Genomic DNA, 19,660 nt, shown 5'->3' on the forward strand with positions numbered 1-19,660 from the left:
CTACTGCTGGATTAATTAAGATATTTTACTTATCAATCTCTTATTGACAATAAATCATTACAAACATTTTATTCTTCATGTTTCAGATTCACCAAAAAGCACCACAGTGTCAGTCAGTCCCTCTGGTCCAGTACCAGACAACAGCAGTGTAACACTGAGGTGCACAAGTGCTGCCAACCCAGCAGTCAGGAGTTACACCTGGTTCAGAGCTGATGGAGGACAGGAGACTTTCATCGGGACTGGACAAACTTTAACCATTAAAGCTTCTAAACACACTGCTCCTTTTTTCTGTAAAGCTGAAAATTCTCTGGGAACTGGACGATCCAACATCACTCACATAGATGTTCAATGTACGTATCGCCCCTGTCCTTTACATAACAACTCTGCATTATAGGCATCTGAGAAAGTCAGGGACTGTTTTATTTTTGAACTTATGTTAAAACATAATGCAGTTGTTACACCTATGACTCCATCCAGCCACTGTCCCAATTGCTGATCTCTGCAGAGTCACAGGGGGCCAGAGTCAGTCCCAGCTGACACAGGGCAAGAGCAGGGTACACGCTGGACAGGTCACCAGTCCTATGAAACTAATGCAAATCATTTTTTCTTCATGTTTCAGATTCACCAAAAAGCACCACAGTGTCAGTCAATCCTTCTGGTCCAGTCCCAGAGTACAGCAGTGTAACACTGACGTGCACAAGTGCTGCCAACCCAGCAGTCAGGAGTTACACCTGGTTCAGAGCTGATGGAGGACAGGAGACTTTCATGGGGACTGGACAAACTTTAACCATTAAAGCTTCTGAACTCACTGCTCCTTTTTTCTGTGAAGCTGAAAATTCTCTGGGATCTGGACGATCCAACATCATTCACATAGATGTTCAATGTACGTATCACATGATTCAAAACATTTTAGCAGATCTACAAGAGCAGGTCCTTTCTACTGCAGACCTCACCCAGCTGCTGCTATTGTAACCGCACTGTTACTTTTCCTCAGTAATTAAGTTAGCTTTTAACATCAACCTCACTTGTTGCGTTTAACATTGTTGTTTCATCAGTTGTATGCAAGTTAGTTTGTTTTTTAGTTTGTTTTAACACGTTTAACACGTTCATTGCTGGATAGTATTCAACAACTTTAACATTGTCCCAGTGCTAACTGAACTGAACCAGCTTATATTTGAGACAGGCGTCCATATGGGACAGCCCTTAATTCATTTTGCACAAATCTATTGCTCATCAAAGATGGGAAAATACTGTCAAATGCATTGTTTTAAAGAGTTAGAGAGATGGCTATGACAGTTAGCCTGACTCTCGCCAGACCCTTGTAGTTCCGCAAAGCTACGCTGAGCTCCGCACAAGGGTCTGGGACTGCTCCATAGGCGATTCATTTCAGAAGGCGGGGCCTTGTAAAAAAATCTTGTATGTGATTGGATAAACCACTTGTCCGTTATCTTGAATGACGTGCTACTTCAGCCACTCACTGCGAGCCGCCATTGTTGTTTGACTCAAACAGTCGCTTCAGCGCTACGTCACACCTCAGAAAGTCCCGCCCGGCGATCCTGATTGGTTCATTATTTTTTGCTCCGGGGAAGAAGTTTGCATTGGCCTCGAGTCCAGACCCTTGTGCGAAGCTGAGCGTAGCGCCTCTGGCGTAGCTTTGCGGAACTACAAGGGTCTGGCGAGAGCCAGGCTATATGACAGTGGCACTGAGGGAAAAAGAGTGATTCAAGCAGTGCTTTCTAACTATTGTTTACATGAATTAAGCAGATTAGAAACTGCTCAAATGGGCAGTGTAGTGGGCTTTGAAAGGTTTTGTATATTCAGAAGAACTTGCACAGAAAAGAGACCCAGCGTCTATTTGAGACTGGGCTTTTATTTGAGAATTTAGGATATACTGTATTTAGTACATGTTGTTGTTGTTGTTTTTAATTGATTTAAAGTTTGGTTGTATGAGTCTGTCTTTTTTCAAACTTTTCACAGTCAATGGCAGAAACTTGTGCAAATACTGTCTGACTCTTTGAGGTGTTAAAACGCTTCCAACTGTTACATTTCTGTCACTTTTGAAAAGACTAAAAGGATGTATTCATGTGCACATTCTGAGGGTTATTTTCCTATATTTTTCAGGAGAATTACATGTGTCTGAGTTATTTCTTTGTATGTTTCAGCCAAAGTGACGCGGCCAGTCCCTGTCATCATCACAGTGGTCACTCTACTAGTCCTAGTATGTGTTCTGCTGTTTGTGGGTATCAGGTAAGGAAACAGCTTGAGACATTAACTTTACTTTACTTTTGAGGTGAGGTACTATTCATTGTTTGTCTGGACTGTCATCCATCACAGTAAGTTTAAATCTCAGTCCGTGCTAACTTTGGCACATAGTCGAAAAAAAGGTATTTAAGAAGATTTGCATTAAATTGCTTGTGTAATACTCATCTATCACTTACCTATTGTTCGGTTTTAACATTTTATTCTAAATGCAACTTGCCACTTCAGCCTACATGACTCAGCCTCTCTGCTGCTCTGTCCATTTTTGTTGATTTCTATGATTCAGGGTTTGGAGAACTCACTTTAAGCCTCCTACAAGGGAGTGCACAGTTGACACCACCACATTTGCTGTGGACCAATGTCTGGCAAGAAGCGACACAAAGGAGGTACTCTGATTTACAGCTAAGTTGCTCTCTAAATGAGGTCATTGAACCGAATAACTGCAACTCTGTTGTTTTTCACTTTCATTTAGGCAACAAACACAACAAGGGCACACATCTATTCCAACACCGATGACCCGAGACAGGCAGGCATCTCCCAAACTGCAACTACTTCTGAGCCAAACAGCACCAACTTGCCAAGCTCTGGGTCAAGCAGGAGAGAAGACGCCGATACAACCTCAGAGAAGGAGAACGAAGTCGGGAGTGATGTGGTTTACTCTACTGTGAATTTCAGGGAGAAAAGAAGAAATAACAAACAAGACGACTCTGTGAATATGGTTCCACCAGGTAGTTCCTACCTAGAGGAGGAGAGGTGCATTGTGGGAGAAATGGGCAAAAGTTTTGTCAGAGAAGCACTGGAGATGAGCCTATATGAATCAGTGGAGCATCAAAATGAGGAAGGAGGTGTGACCAAAGTGGAATGTGAATATGCTCAAGTTAAGTTTAAGAACAGGAAAACTGTACGCAACTAGATCAACATTTTATTGGCACATCAGCAAAAAGTAAAAAATGAAATTGGGTTATTACATGCCCTTGCTTTTCAGATAATGTCCTATTTTCTTATTTTGGATTTTTTGTTTTGATTGATTTGGATGTCTAAACATTTTGAATATCCTTATTACAATATTTGCTATGCTGATGTTGGATATGTGAGTCCTTGCTGTTTTACTTTATGTTGCTGCATGGCAAATGATATGTTATGTACTAGATTGTTTTTCCTTTCTGTTAAAATTGGACTGACTATGAATCAGATGGATTTTTGTTGTTGTTCTTTTTTTCAAAAGTTGGTTTATTCATTTGGACACTGGGACCTTCTATAACATGTTGTTTGCAGTGAAAAATATTACAAACATGGCATGATCAGACATGTAGCCAACTGAACATCAGGTAGGGGAGTGCTTAGAAACTGACAAGAGTCTCTCTCTTTTGAGCTGTGTTGTCTTTGAGGCTGACTGCTTTAAATGAGCCCCAGCAAGTTTCCTGTTTGAGACTGAATAGAGCAGAGGGGGTGTAGAGGGGATTAGGTGGTGGTAAAGTGGTGGACTTAGTAAGTCCAGTAATAGACCAGTGGAGCATCACAGACAAATTCACACAACAGCTCATCTAGCACGGTAAGCCCTCGTGTTCATATTAACTGAACAAAATATAAAATCCAGACTATTTTTCAAATTCTCAAAATGACTGTCACATTACTTACATTTGTTTCTCTTGTTGGGCTGTGCTTGTATAGAATACAAATACTTTTATTGCACTGAAATAAGTCTTTTCATCACTGTCACTGTGCCACAGTGTAAAATAGCACAGTAAAAATGGTGTGAGACAAAATCATGACAGTCTGACGCTTAAACACATTGTTACAGCTGCTGTGTTTCAGAAAGTAAGACGTGACTTAGTGAACGGTGCAGTGACTACTCTCTTCATGGGGACTGTTCATCTACTCAGACTGCTGAGCTTATTTACTGGTAATGTTGAGCTTCCTCTTTGCCTTTTGTTTTCTGTTTGTACAAAAGTATTAAAAATGACAACAATACGCTTTTATTTCAGTAATTAGTGTCATCCGATGAACTTTATGATAACCTTCTGAGAGCATTTGATGGGGTTACTCTTAAGTTCAGAGGGTTACATTTACATACGTATGGCAATGAACATTATATTGATTACTATTTAATCAGACAAAGTATTTTTATTTTAAAGATTTTTTTACGCTTTTAATCTCGTTATTTTTTGTGACTTACCCAGAAAGCTATATACTGTTGTAGCAATGCCAATGTACAGTATTTCATCAAGAAATAAAAAACATTTGAAATCATTTGCTGCATTTTTCTAGTTCATTTTTATCACTATTGGCAATGTAGTGGATCTGTGTTATAAGAAAAGGGTTGATGTACATTGTCTTATAAGTTGTATGCATATTTGTGAGGAAAACTGACAAGTCATTATCATTATCATTGGCATAAGGTCACAACTGTTTAATTCTCTTCTCTTTCTTTTTTTCATCATGTAAGCAACATGAGTGACTCTGTTCTGAAATTCTGCTTTGTGGTCAAGTGGCTTTCAGAGTCACGATTCTCACGAATGTCTATGCATGTGTCTCATATTTCACTTCTCCAAAAATGGCCTCAGAAAATTAAATAACCACAGCTGACCCTGGTGGTGTTCTATAATACGACTTCCTCCTCTTCTCACCCCTCAAAGCCATCACAGCTCTACAGCAGGTGAACAGCTGGATCATCAGTGTACCCACAACAGTTACTGCAGTGGAGGGGAGCTGTGTTGTGGTGCCATGTCAGACACAACCTCATACTCGCATCACTTGGTACAAGTACCATAAAACAGGTTACCCTGTGGTGTATGACCAACTTCACCCAGATACAACTGAACAACAGTTCAGAGGACGCACTTCAGTGCCGGGTAATGCTGCAGAGGGAAACTGTACTCTGATGATAAAAAATGTGAGGCGGGATGACAACAACGTGCAAGTTTATGTTTGGATCTACCCAGAATTAACAAAGCAGAGATTCTATGATCAAAGAGTAACTATTGTTGTTGGTAAGTAAATAGTTATTTGAAGACATCTTGCATGTGAAATTAAAATAACTTTGTTTGCAGTGGAGAATTGTAGCCTGAATGTGTGTTAAATAGTAGATTATATGAACTGACTTACGTACCAGTCAATACTGAATAATATACTAAATTAGACGCACAAGATACCAATACACAAAATATTATTTCTGCCCTAGATTTGTGTACGTGTACATTAATGTTTGGAATTAACAACTAACATCATATCTAATTTTCAGTAGGTACATACATACATGCTAATATGTGGAAAATATTACATGATAGACAACACAATACATATTTAAACTTGCAACAAGTTTAACAGCTGTAGAGTTGGTCAGATTTGCAAAACTAAAAAGGAAAAAAAATCTGACTCATAAAGTTACCAAATTTTATTATTACATTATTATTATTAACATTTTTTATATTTGTCATGTTAGAACCAAAACGGAGACACACTGCTCATTTAACCTGCACCTTACTCAAACTAGTGCTTAACCTAAAGGGGAAATCCAGATCTAATTCAGATGCACCATACATAAACTGTTAAAGTCAAGAATTAATAACTGATCACTTTCTTTTGACTTCCAGAGAGACACACTCCCATAATCTCCATCCCAAAGCAAATATTGGATGGGGAGTTTTTTCATGCCAACTGTAGCATAAGGCACTCCTGCCCTTTGTCACCTCCACCCTTTCATTGGACCATAACCAGTAAGGACAGATTCTCCAGAAATGATTCTTCCAACCAGAGGGTCCAAGAGGGTTGGTTACACACAGAGATGATGCTTGGACGTGCAACGTATGAAATGCATAACAGCAAAATTAAATGTTCTGCACAGTTCACAACGTTCAGCACAGAAAGTGAACAAAAAACACTCAACATTTTGTGTAAGTGTTGCAGTTGGCCTGTTCCGAGAGTAAATTTAAAAACTACATTTACTTGTCTATGACAGCAGTGAACTGTCTATCTTACCATGTTACAGTAAGTGTTTTGATTTTCTTTATCCACAGATAAACCAGTGACTGTGACTCTGACTCCGGGAGAGGAAACAGTGATGGAGGGAGGCAGCGTTGTCATGGAGTGTGCTGCTAATTCTAACCCACAACCAAACATGTACACATGGCTGAAGAGACAGATGGGTCAGGTCAACGAAATGAACTCCACTGAAAGAAAAAAATTCTTCAGCAACATTACACGAGAGACCTCTCTGTCCTGCATTGTTCACAATAGCATTGGAGTGGGGCAGTCTGACTGGTTGGATCTGAATGTTCAGTGTAAAAAAATCTATATTTTCTCCATCTCCACTATACCTGATGTAGGCCTACACTTAATTCATTCATTTAAGCTGCCGATTGCAACCTTGTTTGGGGAAAAAAATCCTCTCATTTTAGCCAAATGCAGATGATGTGCCATAACATTAATAACACTAACAGCAGCAACTAAAAAACATCTAACAATTAATCAACAATAAACAGTAACATCACATGTCAGGATTGGGCCAAAGCCCAAAGACCCACAGTTGCAAAGACTTCACCCAAATATTTCTGCACACGAATGAGTAGTTAAGTTCGGCCAATAGGTTAAAAAAGGGGATCCAGACAAGACAAACAGTAGCTGGCACCTATCTGTTCAGAATGTTTTCATTGAAATTACACAATCCCCCTCAGACCACCTACTGAAGAAAACCAAGTGGTATGATGACACATTTTTGTACTTTTATTTAAGTTTCCACTGGATATTACGAATCATGGACACTTCTACAAATGTAAGATTGACAATTGTTAGGTATGATAACAATTGTTTACAAAAAGAAATCAGCTTTACTTACCACTGAAAAAGCTGCTGGAGTGCCAGGAAAAAGTTGATGTCCCACCTCAGGCCAAAAGTTGCCAAAAGTTAGCTAGCTAGCAGAGGACAAGGGAACAACTTAGTGAAGCAGTGTTAAATTCAGGGATGTTATGGTAGGCCTGCTCATAGACACAAATTAGAGGAATGTATTGTTCATAAGACGGAAAATGTGTGGTTATTGTTTGTTTGTTCTTTAACTTAATGGTAAATGGCGGCAGTGGCTCAGGTGGTAGAGCGGGTTGGCGGTTCGAATCCCGCTCTGTCCCGGTTGCTGCCGTAGTGTCCTTGGGCAAGACACCTTACCCACCTTGCTCCTGATGGGTCGTGGTTCGCGCCTTGCATGGCAGCTTCCGCTATGTGTGTGTGAATGGGTGAATGTAAAGCGCTTTGGGTATCGTTTCAGGTAGTAAAAGCGCTATATAAATACAGACCATTTACTTTAACTTAATGACAATTTATAATTGAATTAAGTAAGTTCTGCTGTATATCCAGAACCAATCTTACTTTGATCACTTGGTAAATGGCAACGTGTTTTCTTTACAGATGTTCCAGTAATCCTGCCTGAGTCCTCCTGCCACCTGAACGGGAAGGTTCTGCAGTGTATTTGTCAAGCTGAGGCATCCCCAAAAGCCTCTATAAGCTGGATCATTAATGGAAATAACAGTTTCCCATCCTCCTTCAGAGTTGTCTCCACAAATACAACAGATGTAGTCTCTGAGGAAATAAGTGGCCCAGGTGAAGTCCAGACTAATGTAACCTGTACAGCCTGGAACTCACTAGGCAATGACACGAAACAACTGCATATAGGTAACTTCTCATGTAAGTCATAGGCTACTATGGATGAATAGCTGTTGTTTGTTGTTTCGTGTATGTGTGTGTGCATATTTACTTATCATTCTAATGAAGCTACTTTCTTTTTACAGCCTCGTCACTCGGTTGGCTTTCAATTTTGATGGTCCTTGGAGCTGCTGTGCTGTTTGGATGTGCAGTGTTCATTTACAGAAAATATTTCAGAAACAGGTTGGTAGACTGCTCATTCTCAAAGATTATGTTTTTACTGTTATCATTAATCTTGTCATTATATTCACCCACAGGCCATTGCCAGACGGTATTTGCAACACAGATATCCTACCAAGGTACCTGGAACTTTATTTAAGTTTGATGGTGGACAAGAATTGATTTTGAAGAACTGTTGAATTTAGAACCTATTTTTGTGTCTTTTTTAAGGCTACAGATGTCTTCTCCGGATGCTGTCCAAGAGGATCAAAGATACAACAGTTTTCAAAGGTATAGACAACAGTTTTATTGTCAGTCTTAGAATAAATACTTTGAGATTGTGAGGTAGACTTAAGCACAGGACCCAGGTTGAGTTGACAAGCTGTCAAAGGGCTTTAATGGATGGACAAGGGAGGGAGGGTTGAGATGACTGGTCTGACCGTGGTGAAGCACAGGAGAGGCAAAACACAAGAAATTACTCCAGTAAATACTGAGTGGGAAGGTTTCTACCATGATAGCAAGCTGAACTATGTGCCATGGACGGGAGGGTGAGCCAGAGAACTAGAGACGCCAGGAGCCAGAATAGGTAAACCACACCCATGACACACACACACATATCAGACAGACATGGAGAGGGAGGAGCACAAGGAGAAGGAGTACAAACTAATTCAAATGTCAAGTATCGTAACATACCTGGCTTTATGTGTTAATATGATACTGAAGAAACCGCAGCAAACCTTGATCAGCCTCCCTCTCTCTTCCCGTTAGGCAGCAAGCTGAAGACATTCAATCAAGTCCATGTGGATCGGAGAGGAATCCTGAAATAGAAAGCCTTGACTGTGTTTACGACAATGATGTCGTGGAAGACATGCGAAGAACCAGAGCTCAACAGTACGCTAATAATGAGCCAGCCCGCCAAAGAGAGGGAATACAGCCCCCCACAGAGGTGCAGTGCACGTGACTTGTTGTTTTTCCATCTGTCAAAATTACCCCTGAGAGGCAAGTGTTTGTTTTTTTCAGGCAAGATTTTTTTATTTAAAACTTTAGAATATCCCTTTCCTCTCGATTCTTTAGTCTCCCTAAAGTGTATCTGTTTTATTGTAATTGTGTTTATTGCTCAAGCGTTCAGAAATGTTAAAACTGTGCTTTTGACTGTCCACAGGGAGTGGATTGCCCTATGGATATATATCTAAACTGCTGATCAGAGGTCATCTGCTGCTGCGCTCACACAGTAGGCTGCTTTCAGTAGTAACCATCGACGTGCAAAGCTTAAATAAAAATCATTGCTGACTTTACCATGGCTATAAAAATTTTATAGTGACTTGAGTTTTACAAAAGACCTTGAGTTATATACAGGTTTGTGCCTTTGTCAACTTTAAGTAGGACAGAGGCTTTATTTCCTGATGCAGTGATAACTGATGTTAATAAAAATAGTGCTGACAGGAAGGAAATAAGACTGCAGCAGACAACATACAGGCTATCATAGTATTGTGGCTGTTCTCTGTTCTGTTGCTGGAACCTCATGTCTTATCTCAAATTATTTAATAGTAATGAAGCCATGTTGAAACTTAACTCATAAAATGTTGGATTAATTTGCTTGTCTATACAGAAAGATCATTTGTATATGTAAGATAATGACTTATTCTCTGAGCTTTTGGTGCAGCCATACTGTAACTTTGAACAAACAGTCTTATGTCCTGATGAAACCCAAATCTAATAATCTAAGGTTCAGAGTTGATATCGCGAGGAGGAGGTCCTTCATTAACACAACAAACATAAAAGTCAACACCGGCTGCAGTTTTGCATTTTAGTTAATATTAACCCACTCAGCTTATCCGTCAGTGTGGAATAGGTTCAGTGTGTCAGAGTGTGTCACAACTCGAGTATGACTCTTTGTTTCCGGCTTAAAACATTTTATATCAGCTCATCAGTGAACATAGGTCAAGAACTGTTCCACTTAAGAAAGGACCAGCTAGGTAAAAAACAGATCTGTATGTTTTTTTGAAGCTGTGACATTTTTTGAGACCGTCTACCGCTTGGTAAGTAAATATGATTATGTTTATTAATCCTAACCTTGCACATCATTTTTGGAATCTGGTCTTTGTGTTGTGGCTCAGGTCTGTGGTCAGAATCATGAAAAGCCATTTTTTCTTTTTACTTTTCAACTTTTAACCCATCCTCATAGAAAGTGATAGTTATGTAGTATTTTACATACAGCAACCATGTGTGTGTTTATTAAAAACAAATATGGTCTAGAGCAGTGGCAGTCATTTAATACCTTTCATTTACTTTGTGATTAATGGCAGATCTGACTATGTTTTTGATGCTGAGGCTAACTTTATGATGGTGCAGTTGTTCAAATGTTTAACGTGATATGCCCCAAGCCTATTTTCTAGACCTTTTCTCGAAAATTGCATATGCATAATACAACGAGTATATCTCTGCAACCACAAGGTCTATTTGAATACTTTTGGTGTCATAGTAAAGGGAAACAATTGAGAAATTGCTGAGATGTGTAAATTTCAGTATGTGTTACTGGTGAAGAGTAAATGAAGATGGCACACAGCAAAAATTAAATAAATTTAAATTGTTTCATAATCTCTGAAGCAAGCTCCATTTCTTATTTGGACTATCATGTATAGCTACAGATTTCTCAGATCTATCAAGTCTGTCATTTTTGAACAGTTGTTTGTTTCCTTTTTTTCTTTAGGTTAGTCATGGACCAAATGGTGAAGAGTGAGGTCATTCTCTCAGTTTACATCATTTCCTTTCTGATAGGCCTGCCGGCCAACCTTCTCGCTCTCTACGCCTTCAGTGTCAAGATCCGCTCCAAGCCTCTCCCAACAGACATCTTGCTTCTCAATCTGACCGTCTCTGACCTGCTCTTCTTGATCATCCTTCCTCTCAAGATGTATGAAGCAGCATCAGGCATGGAGTGGAATCTGCCCAGTTTCCTGTGCTCCATCACCTCCTTCACCTTCTTCTCCACAATCTACACCAGCTCCTTGCTGCTCATGGCAGTCAGTGTGGTTCGCTACATTGCAGTAGCTTACCCCATCACCTACCATCAGCTGCACAAACCTGTATATGCAATAGTGATCAGTGCTGTTATTTGGTTTATCTCTGCGGGACACTGCACCATTGTTTTCATCGCCCAGCACCACCCATCCCTGTCCAAGAACAACTCCAGTGTCTGTTATGAGGACTTCAGCAAGGAGCAGCTGAGCATCCTCCTCCCAGTGCGTTTGGAGTTTTTCTTTGTACTTTGCCTTTTACCTCTTCTGATTTGTATTTACTGCTACATGCGCTGCATATTGATTTTATACAGTCGTCCAAGGATATCCGTGATGCAGAAGCAGAAGGCCATTGGGATGGCCTTAGGGACTCTAGCGGTGTTTCTCATCTGTGTGATGCCATACAATTTCTCTCATGTCGTCGGTTACTTAAAGGGTGTTAGCCCAAAATGGAGGTACTATAGGGTGACATCAGGTAAATTGGGCCATCAGGTAAAATGAGCCAGTTAAGGTTTGAGCCTCCTAGCTTTTTAAGTTTTAACAGGCAATGGCTGTAAATGATTTCAAATTGTTGCTACAACTGTACTTGAAAAAAAAACAATTGATTTGAGTGGTCTCTGGTTGTTGTTGTGGATGGGACAATGCTTTATATCCAGCCTGCTGAGGAGAAGTGTGCGAAAAGTGGCCTGGCAAACAAATTTCACTTGAAACTGATAAGGTTGATAACTCCGTAAAAAAACAGATCTACAATAAAAAATGTGATTTATAATACACATTGTGATTCCCCCCATTGGATAGAATGCAAAATTCTTGCTAAGATTACTTATTTTTAATTTAAATGCATTTTTTGTGGGTGGCTCAATTTACCTTAATGCATCATGGTAAATTGAGCCATGCATTTCAGCTAAAATGGGCCACATACAAAACACAGTCTTACACTGAAGTTACACAGAAATTGAGGGTGCAAAACATGTTCAAAGTTAGATATATATCCAAGGTTGGTCAGTGCCACTCATGGTGCCATTAGCACTGTGGGGGAAAAAATGGCATCTATAATGCCACACACACACATACACACACAGTAAAAGAGCCTATAACATAGTCAGTTAACAAAGAGCATAGCAACAACATGATCATGTAATTTTAAAATGCATTTTAAGATTAAAAAATGTCTTCAACCTCTTATGTTTTTACTGTTAATGTTAAGTTTAGTGTTGTAGTTTAGTAGTAGTGTCAATTAATTATTAAAATTTTAATGATTTCTGCTAAAATTACTGTATTGTTCTCTCTTGGCCCAATTTAACTGAACGGCTGGCCCATTTTACCTGAACCTTCATCGTACCTCGAGAGGGAATATCCCGATACTTTAACTCTCATAATTCCAAAATAATTATACTTTTTAATTTTTTTTTCACACAGAAACATTTAAGAGACCTATGTCGATTTTTAAAAATATCAATGGATTTCATGCATAGCGTTTTTGATGGTCTTATTAGTCGTTTACCAAAAAGTGGCCCATTTTACCTGACTTCACCCTACATTGTTACTTAGCACCTTCAACACCTGCATTGACCCCATCATCTTCTACTTCGCCTCCTCCACCTTCCGCTGCACTAGTGACAAGTCTATTTTCGGGAAGCGTGCTCCAGGATTACAGAAGCAGGGCACAAGCTCTGGCTAATTGGCTAATACACATTTCGTGAGCTTAGAATTATAAGGTTCTATCTCCATTTTTTTCAAAATTGAGTTTTTTGCATAATATCATGCATTAGTGGTCTGTTAATGCCTGTGTGGTGTTATTTTTAAATTTTCAACATTTTTTTAATTAGTAATTCATAAAATAAAAAGGTTCTATCAACCAAAACACAAGCCGAGTTGGAACTTTGATGCTCAATATCTCGGAACTACCCAAAACGGAGATAGAACCCTATAATTCTAAGCTCACGATTTATTGCTATATCTACATGTCCAGCTTTTTTGTTAACATTGTGTTTTATATTGCAGACATTAATTTCTTTAACAATTGTTGCAACTTGAACTATGGTATTTTATATTTTGTTTTTATAAAGCATTGTCAAACACCCTCAAAGTGTCTTGTTGTCTAAGTTTATGTATATATACTGTATGTGTGTTACTCTCTTGTCCTGTTGATCCTGCTCAGAGAGATTGTTCTGCTTTCCATCTCAAACAATGTTCATGACAAAACCCCCCAAGGCAAAACATGTTTTATGCATATGCAAAATTTTATATCGTATTGCTTTACAGTAGGTTCTCGAATGGAAACTGTGATCCTTTGCACCCTGGACCCAGTATTTCCTGTTTACTTTAACGAGGGCCAGCCACTCTTCTGCACTCATGCATTCTGTAGGCACACATGTAGAATATACCTGCAAAACAAAATACAAGTCAGTTATAAAGTACAAAGTACAACATTTTAACATTTTTTTTCTTTCAATGGCAAGCGTTTTTGTGAGTTATCTTTTTTTTTAAAATATGTTTTTATTTCCAATGAATTAGCACAAAAAGACAACAATAAAAATATCCATTCTGGTACAATATCACTGATGGAGTGACTCAGTATCTGATATATTTAAAGCTTCATGATGTACAAGTTTGAAAATATACAGGCAATAATTTCACGAGTGCAAAGCTAAGACTGCTTGAGCTTTACAAGAATTATTGTAAATAAAATTGAAGAAAAAATACACTGTGTGACAACAGTGTATTGGTGATTTCATTATTTGGTTTTCATGACCAGACAATGAAGTTATTTTCCTTAGTTTGCATTAACTGTGCAATATTCATATGTGGTGTGAAACTGTTCTTAACTGTTACAGTAACTACACATAACTCCTCCAGCCTCCCTTTTTATGAACAAACCTGCAAAGAAGGTCATGAGTAGTGCCACCCAGCCTAGTATGTAGGACCATGAAAAGCGCCAGTCACCAAAACGCTTTCCCAGGAAGTTCACTGTCACCCCAGTGTAAATGGCCATTGCAAGCAGAACAAAGAGAGCTGTTGATGTAAGCAAAGAGAGACACATATTAAAATGAATGTGTGTTACAGTGTGTACAGTCTCAGTAGTGAGCCTTGGAAACTTTGTGAGAGACTCATAATATGCAAATACATTACACAACACATCATTCATGGGCATGTGGATTAAATTACTGATTGACTCACTTGAAACAAAGAACATGATCCCAGCAGCAAATGAGCGGTTGAACCTCTCAAAGGCTGAGAAGTGGGCAAAGGAGAGGATTCCTGCAATGATGCCAGCAAAGCATGACATGGCAGAGAGGATCATGAAAGCACGAGTAGCATTCCAGTAGGCTGAGGAGGAGTAAAACAAGAGAAACAAAAAAACAATGAACATATGCATAATAAGACACAGTATGAAAATGTTGATTTATCCATCCGGTATGGACAGTTTCATTCTCATGCTCACAGATTTGTATCTTTCAGAGAGCTCTAAGCAGTAGCAGCATCACTTAATGTACATTTTTACACTGTTGCGGCCTGGGCTGGGTCCGTAACAACACGTAAAATACTGGTTTTGTGTATAATGCAGTTGTTCAAGTAATTACCAGTAACTCCTGATGTTTTCTCTTGTGGTGACATGAGATTTTTGGTTTTGGCCCAACAACTATTTGATCCATTGCCGTAAAATTTGCTTCAGACCTCCATGGATTCTAATACCATCAGTGATCTCCTGACTTTTCTTCTGGCACCACCATCATCAGGTCGATTCTTTTATTTTTGTCAGTTTCTTTGAATTATGGGTAGATACCTACAAAACTAACCACACACTAATCCTGCTCTATACTTTTGTGTTTGCATTAATTAGCAGCTTTTGCCATGATAACACACTAAACCAGGTTGGTGACCATAGTGTGTTTGCTTGGACTTTGAGATTTGGGACTTTCTTTAATGATTATTATGCATTGGAACATTAAAATGAAATAGTTTCCTGCTAATACATCCAATACAATGACAGAAGCAGTGCATGGGTCAATAGATTGTGAACAATAAAATGTGTCAGTGTGCTGTTTAAATGTTGAGGTCTAATAGTTACAGCCATGGGTAAGAACCTATTTATCAGCCTAGTTCAAGCTATTTGGTAGAATCTGGATATTAGCATTTTACTGTGACCATGTTAGCATTTAAGGGATAGTAGCATTTTTTTAAAGTGGGGTTGTATGATCTACAAATAGCCCCTAAGTACTTAAATTGCAGTAGCAGACTATCTGCACTCCTCCCGTTAGCAACGCCAGCCCATAGCCCTGCCCAGAGATTTACAACATACATTGTTGTGAATGGACCCAAAGAAACAGTCTATTTTTGTGGCCTAAAAGAGGTTTTACCTGAAAAAAAAATACACAGTTCCATTGTTCGCTATAATATATTTTTTTCCAGCCCCTCAAAGTGCAGGAAAAACGCAGTTTTTATTTGGACCTAACCAACTGCTGATCGGCGGGCGCTAACCCTGGGCCGGAGGGATACGTGAGTTGGTTAGGTCCAAATAAAAACTGCGTTTTTCCTGCACTTTGAAGGGGCTGGAAAAAATTATATTATAGCGAACCATGGAACGGTGTAATTTTTTTCACGTAAAACCTCTTTTAGGCCGTGAAAATAGGCCGTTTCTTTGGGTCCATTCACAACAATGTATGTTGTAAATCTCTGGGCAGGGCTATGGGCTGGCGTTGCTAACGGGAGGAGTGCAGAGAGTCTTCTACTGCAATTAAAGTACTTAGGGGCTATTTGTAGATCATACAACCCCACTTTAAAAAAAATGATACTATCCCTTTAATGCATTAGTGTGCCTGAATACGGCCAAACACATCCATTAGTATAGCCTCTTACTGCTAAGTGAAAGATATGCATATTTTCTCCACCAATGTTGCTGTTGCTATTCTCTGCTAGCATGGTAGCCTACTGTACCTGCGTCTAATGAGAGTCACCTAGAAATTCTTGTTAGTGTTCCTCAAAAACTATCATTGTTTTGAATTATGTAGTCCTGGATCGTGTTGCTGCATCAGGAAGTTCCCAGGGGAAGTGTTTTTTTAAAAGGTCCCAGAGGATGTTTATCCACTTACCAATGCTGTCAGTCTGCATGTAGCACTTGCCAGACATGCAGTACCTCCACAGGCCCTGGTGGGCGAAGCTGCCAGACAGACGGTACTGCATCCAGTAGTCTGTGGCTGTGGAGACCACCAACAAGATGTTCCCCACGATGGCACAGAACAGGCCCCCTCCCATGAAGCTGTACATCATGAGTGACACTGACGGTGGTTAAGGCTTTATGTGCTGTGCAAAAAGAACATATGAAAACTCAGTGGTAAACTCACAGCAATGACATTACATTCTGTTTTCTTGAATGTTTATTCAAAGCAAACAGGAACGACATGAAGGCGTAATGTGACGGCAAGAAAACCTTGTTATGTCATGGTGTCAGTCAACTGTGACTAGTCTTACGGTACTTGAGGTATCTGATGACGGGAAGACATTAATTTCTACTTCCCATTTAGGTTGTATGACTGATAAGAAACAGTGCTGAATTTATACATTCACATTCACTCAAAGGCCTACTCCTTCCTGTGTTAGTGGGCGAAGAGTCAAAAACATGTGAAGACCTAAGCTGTAACTGTGACGTTAATATCTGGCCTACATTATGCTAACAGCAACATTTGCTCACTCTTCATTTATCTATGCCTGAAGACACATGGGGACATTCGAGCTGGTCTGTGTGTGCATTTCAATTTGTCTTGACCACACGGCTAGCTAAAACAACAAAGCTTGTTGTAAGAGCTGCTGCTGTGGACGGAGATCATACCAACCACAATAAGTCATCTCATAGCAACCTGTGCTTTCTCTTTGTTTGAGCATGCATTTTTTTTATACTCGCTACTGCACAGGCCACGAATGTGTACACTTTCTTGGCCAACTATACAAAACCTAAATGAGAAAAAAGCCTGAGCAGACGACATTCAGCTCACACACAACTAACAATGCTGCAAGAGGCACTGATGGCTGACATAAACGAAGCCTAGAATTAAATACTGAACATAGTTTTAACAAAATGACTTGAAAAAAACTGAGGGTGTCTCCTCCTGGAACTTTGTACAAGCCTTCCAGGCTTCGTTCCCTCCTTGCACTGTTTTAACTTGTGCTAAATAAATAAATCAAAATCAAAAATCCTCCTCCTTGAGGATAGGTCCATATTTACAGGTTCAGTCCCTCGGTGTGGCCACAGAGTATGAGTGATGTGAAAAATCAGCATTTCAGAGCAGAACATTTCAAACATCTGTCAGTCAGGTGCTCTAAATTTTAGAGCAACAAATATTATACTATCTTATATTATCATCCATACTCTTAGGTGGAGAGTGAATATTGTAAACGTATCTGCATCTGTATGTCAAGCTCACACCTCTCAGTATCAGTCAAATAAAAAGAATCGATCCTTTGATAATTAAAATGGATTCAACAACAAAAGAAATACAAAATTATTAAAAATCCTCACATTGAATGCAAATGCGAATGATCTGAGCTAAAATCCTGACAGCTTGTCACTATTACAATGTGTGTGCCCTCTTTCTCCACCTGTGACCTGTGCATACACCCACCGGTTCACCTGTCATGGTATGCATTATGTTATTTTTACAGCCCCACTCTTATCACCTAAGTGACATCAGCCATTAACAAAAGAACCCAACAACATCTTACCTGAATTCCTCAGGATATATCAACCCTCTTAAGTATCAGCCTTCCCTCAGGGAAAGAGTGAGAGAGAGTGCAAGCCAGGAGTGAGCGAAACGTCAAAGAGGAAGCCCTAGGCTGAATTCCAAAAAGTTATCCCCTCCACTTTTCTGTTGATGGAGGCAAAATCCTTTAAAACAATCAGCACAGAACAAATGCACTTGAGCTGGTGGGCCAAAAGCCACGTGACTCTTCCACATTGAACTACATGGGAGTATTTTTTGGGGGTCAGGGGAAAAGGGGGAGGGGTTGATGGTGCTGGGGGATGGGGGAGGGTCCGGGATACGAGGCCGCTGCAGCGCAGTCCTTGTCTGTTGTTCTATTAGGCGTTCTGGAACTGTGGATGTGCAAAGGCTTGCAGTACTGCTGTGGTCAATGGAACATGCTGAAGTACACACTTTCTTTCAGGACGGCTGGGGTGTGGTCACAGGGACACATACACGCTTAGAACAGACACATGACCCCAGAGCTGCTTAATAAAATTAAACACAGCACTCAGAGTCTGATATATTTACCGTCAATATGCAATTAACTGCACAGACAGTAAAGCACCTGCCAATATTGTCATGGTAAACATACAACTCTGATGACAACAATTCAGCCATGAAGCCCACCCTTGCAGAGACTCTGTTTTTTGTTTTTATTGACAACCAACCTTAGTATTTGCTAAAGATAAGCACAGTGGTGCAAGACGAAATGTTAATTTCCATTCTGGATTTACTTAAAAAAAATGTAAAATTCATCTAACTCTTGATCAAGGCGCTACCCAATGTGAAGTGTAAAATGTTTTTTACCATATTCTCAGATAACGAATACGATAATTTGTGTGCTTACGAGGTGTGAAGAGTTGTGTTGTTCCACCGGAAGCTGCTGGCTAGTGGTATCTTAGTCTGAATCGTCCAAGTTAACCACTGTCTTGCAGGAATAAGTGTTGTGGTTTTGTTTTTTTTTGTTTGATTGATTCTTCATTTCTTCAATATTTGGGTGGGGTTGTACACCTGGTCAACATTTTCATCAGGTTTGAATCCACAACTGTCACTTTCACCACTTAGCACAAGGCCTTCCTCATTTCATCATAGCAAGGGAACTTCCTCAAAGTACTTAACACCATCTAAAGGTGTAAATCAGTATTTCTGTGTGATCACAATCTGAATTACAACTGTTACTACTTCAGAAAACATCATTGACATTAATGTAAAATATTTAATTGCAGTCTATGGGGATGTACACTCTTGTTAGGATTTCTATGGGATCCCTATGGGATGGGCTTCAATCCTGCATTTGTAATGCCTGATGTGGCTATATGATGCTGATTTATACAACTCCTTCAACTTAAGTTTTGTGTTAAACTAATATTGGTTGGAGATGACCAAGTCGTTAAACAGCACCATCTACTGCACAGATGGAAAACAACAGCTCATATCAAAAGGCTTATTGTGTTTTCCTCACAACAAAATCAGACATCAGGGCTCAACAATGACTTGCAGTTCAGATTGAGGGTTGTTTCCATAGTGACAAACTCAGCATCTGACCTCAGCCCTACTTCTTTCTTTGTGTTGTTCATCACCAGCTGGGAGACACAGGAGCAGCACATGTTGAAGGAGAACCTGACAACACCTGCACCTGGGGTTTTCCCCTCTCACTGATCATCACCTCATCACTGACTTAGCTGCTGTAAATTCATATACATGGAGGCACTTGATACCCACCAACACAGAAAGGAGGCTGATCAAAGCTCAAGCAAATAAGAGAGAATGAGAGGATGTAAAGGCAAGACACACACA

The 19,660-nt window shown here is 39.7% G+C and overlaps 4 protein-coding genes across 4 annotated transcripts in view; 3 read left to right on the top strand and 1 right to left on the bottom strand.

The window, feature by feature from the left end:
• LOC146972293 (uncharacterized) overlaps nucleotides 1-3,345 on the top strand; it is a 7,003-nt gene extending 3,658 nt beyond the window's left edge. Inside the window, exons 6-9 of the mRNA XM_085801993.1 lie at nucleotides 620-883; nucleotides 2,163-2,247; nucleotides 2,546-2,645; nucleotides 2,732-3,345. Of these exons, the coding sequence (XP_085658119.1) occupies nucleotides 620-883; nucleotides 2,163-2,247; nucleotides 2,546-2,645; nucleotides 2,732-3,172 (890 nt within the window). The 3' untranslated portion in view covers nucleotides 3,173-3,345. The remainder of the gene's footprint in view (nucleotides 1-619; nucleotides 884-2,162; nucleotides 2,248-2,545; nucleotides 2,646-2,731) is intronic.
• Nucleotides 1-8,936, top strand: part of LOC146972292 (sialic acid-binding Ig-like lectin 6) — a 24,616-nt gene extending 15,680 nt beyond the window's left edge. Inside the window, exons 3-6 of the mRNA XM_085802557.1 lie at nucleotides 6,276-6,539; nucleotides 7,657-7,932; nucleotides 8,341-8,400; nucleotides 8,878-8,936. Of these exons, the coding sequence (XP_085658683.1) occupies nucleotides 6,276-6,539; nucleotides 7,657-7,932; nucleotides 8,341-8,400; nucleotides 8,878-8,936 (659 nt within the window). The remainder of the gene's footprint in view (nucleotides 1-6,275; nucleotides 6,540-7,656; nucleotides 7,933-8,340; nucleotides 8,401-8,877) is intronic.
• Nucleotides 8,095-12,815, top strand: LOC146972294 (free fatty acid receptor 2). Its single transcript, XM_085802328.1, has 7 exons — nucleotides 8,095-8,133; nucleotides 8,208-8,249; nucleotides 8,341-8,400; nucleotides 8,878-9,055; nucleotides 9,272-9,340; nucleotides 10,820-11,584; nucleotides 12,660-12,815. Exons 6-7 carry the CDS (start codon nucleotides 10,827-10,829, stop codon nucleotides 12,802-12,804), a joined length of 903 nt encoding a protein of 300 aa, XP_085658454.1. The 5' UTR covers nucleotides 8,095-8,133; nucleotides 8,208-8,249; nucleotides 8,341-8,400; nucleotides 8,878-9,055; nucleotides 9,272-9,340; nucleotides 10,820-10,826; the 3' UTR covers nucleotides 12,805-12,815.
• Nucleotides 12,816-13,353: 538 nt separating this feature from the next.
• Nucleotides 13,354-17,977, bottom strand: lim2.5 (lens intrinsic membrane protein 2.5). The gene is made up of 5 exons (XM_085803342.1): nucleotides 17,844-17,977; nucleotides 16,217-16,427; nucleotides 14,304-14,453; nucleotides 14,004-14,138; nucleotides 13,354-13,510 (listed from the first exon to the last, which is right to left on the bottom strand). Exons 2-5 carry the CDS (start codon nucleotides 16,392-16,394, stop codon nucleotides 13,449-13,451), a joined length of 525 nt encoding a protein of 174 aa, XP_085659468.1. The 5' UTR covers nucleotides 16,395-16,427; nucleotides 17,844-17,977; the 3' UTR covers nucleotides 13,354-13,448.
• Between the last annotated feature and the right edge of the window lie 1,683 nt (nucleotides 17,978-19,660).

The sequence above is a fragment of the Trachurus japonicus genome, chromosome 16 (assembly GCF_045865225.1).
Source record: "Trachurus japonicus isolate A0001 chromosome 16, Traja_1.0".
Lineage (NCBI taxonomy): Eukaryota > Metazoa > Chordata > Actinopteri > Carangiformes > Carangidae > Trachurus > Trachurus japonicus.